At 60.8% G+C, this 1,037-nt stretch overlaps 1 protein-coding gene across 1 annotated transcript; it reads right to left on the bottom strand.

Annotated features, from left to right (window-relative positions):
• On the bottom strand, positions 1-1,037 carry LOC101781504 (E3 ubiquitin-protein ligase RNF149). Its single transcript, XM_004968812.1, has one exon. It carries the CDS (start codon positions 935-937, stop codon positions 362-364), a length of 576 nt encoding a protein of 191 aa, XP_004968869.1. The 5' UTR covers positions 938-1,037; the 3' UTR covers positions 1-361.

The following is a 1,037-nucleotide window of genomic DNA, read 5'->3' as shown; positions in this document are numbered from 1 at the left end:
ATGATTAGTACATCACAGGTGAACGCAGCTCTGAACAAAAGAGCATAAACGCAGGTAAGCTCAATCCTTTCTTGACCAAATTCTTCAGATGTTTAGTACATCAGAGGTGAACAAAAAACAGCTCTGAACAAAAGAACAGGAATGCATCTAAGCTCGATCTGTTCCAGGAAAGAAAAATAGCGAAACAACGAAGGAATCTTTCAAGAACTAATCCAGACCATCAGACAAGACGCACTACCGTCCATCAGTTCCAACAACGCAGAAAAAGAAACGATGAAAGAATCCTTGAAAAAGCTCCCGAAGAACTGATCCAGACCGCCCCACAGGACGCACCGTTCCATCCAAGCTCGATCGTGCATGTCTACTGCGATGGCGATGGCGATGGTGATGGCGATGGCGGCTGTAGTGTATCCTCGAACCACTCCGACGGCGGCCGCGGCGGTTGCCTCCGCGGTCGCGCCACAAAGGCCGACGGCAGCGGTAGCTGAGCCTCCAAATCAGTCGTCGACGGCGACCGCGCGGGCGCCGGTGGCGCGGATGCCGGCGGCGGCTTCCATGGCAGCACGGGGTAGGCGATCTTGCAGCAGACCGGGCAGCGCATGCGGTTCTCGCGGAGCCAGCCGTCGATGGTGTTCTCGCACTTGGCGCTCTTGCGGAGGTGGAAGACGTGGTCGCAGGAGAGCGTGCGGACCTCCTCCCGCTGGTCCAGGCCGCGGCGGCACAGGGCGCAGTCGTAGTCCAGCGCCTGCTCCAGGGTCGAGACGCCGCCGAGCGAGCCGACGCGCAGCCACCACCACCCTCTCGAGAGCCGGCCCTCGCGGTAGGCCTGGAGCGCGCACCAGCTGCACGCGCCGGTAGCCAAGGCAGCGGAGGCGCCGCTCGAGAGCGCGAGGCCGGTGAGGCCGATGATCTTCGCGACGCTGTTGTCGTCCGCCATGGCGCCTTCGCTCCCCTTCCTCCTCCTCCTCGCTTCCTGCGTCTCCTCTCGCTCTCTGGCTTTCGAGTTCGCTCGCGTTGCTCTCGTTGGATTGCGCGTG

Source organism: Setaria italica, chromosome V, assembly GCF_000263155.2.
Source record: "Setaria italica strain Yugu1 chromosome V, Setaria_italica_v2.0, whole genome shotgun sequence".
NCBI classification, from domain to species: domain Eukaryota; kingdom Viridiplantae; phylum Streptophyta; class Magnoliopsida; order Poales; family Poaceae; genus Setaria; species Setaria italica.
Note: the sequence above shows the minus strand (reverse complement) of the source record. Positions and strands in the feature narration are given on the sequence as shown.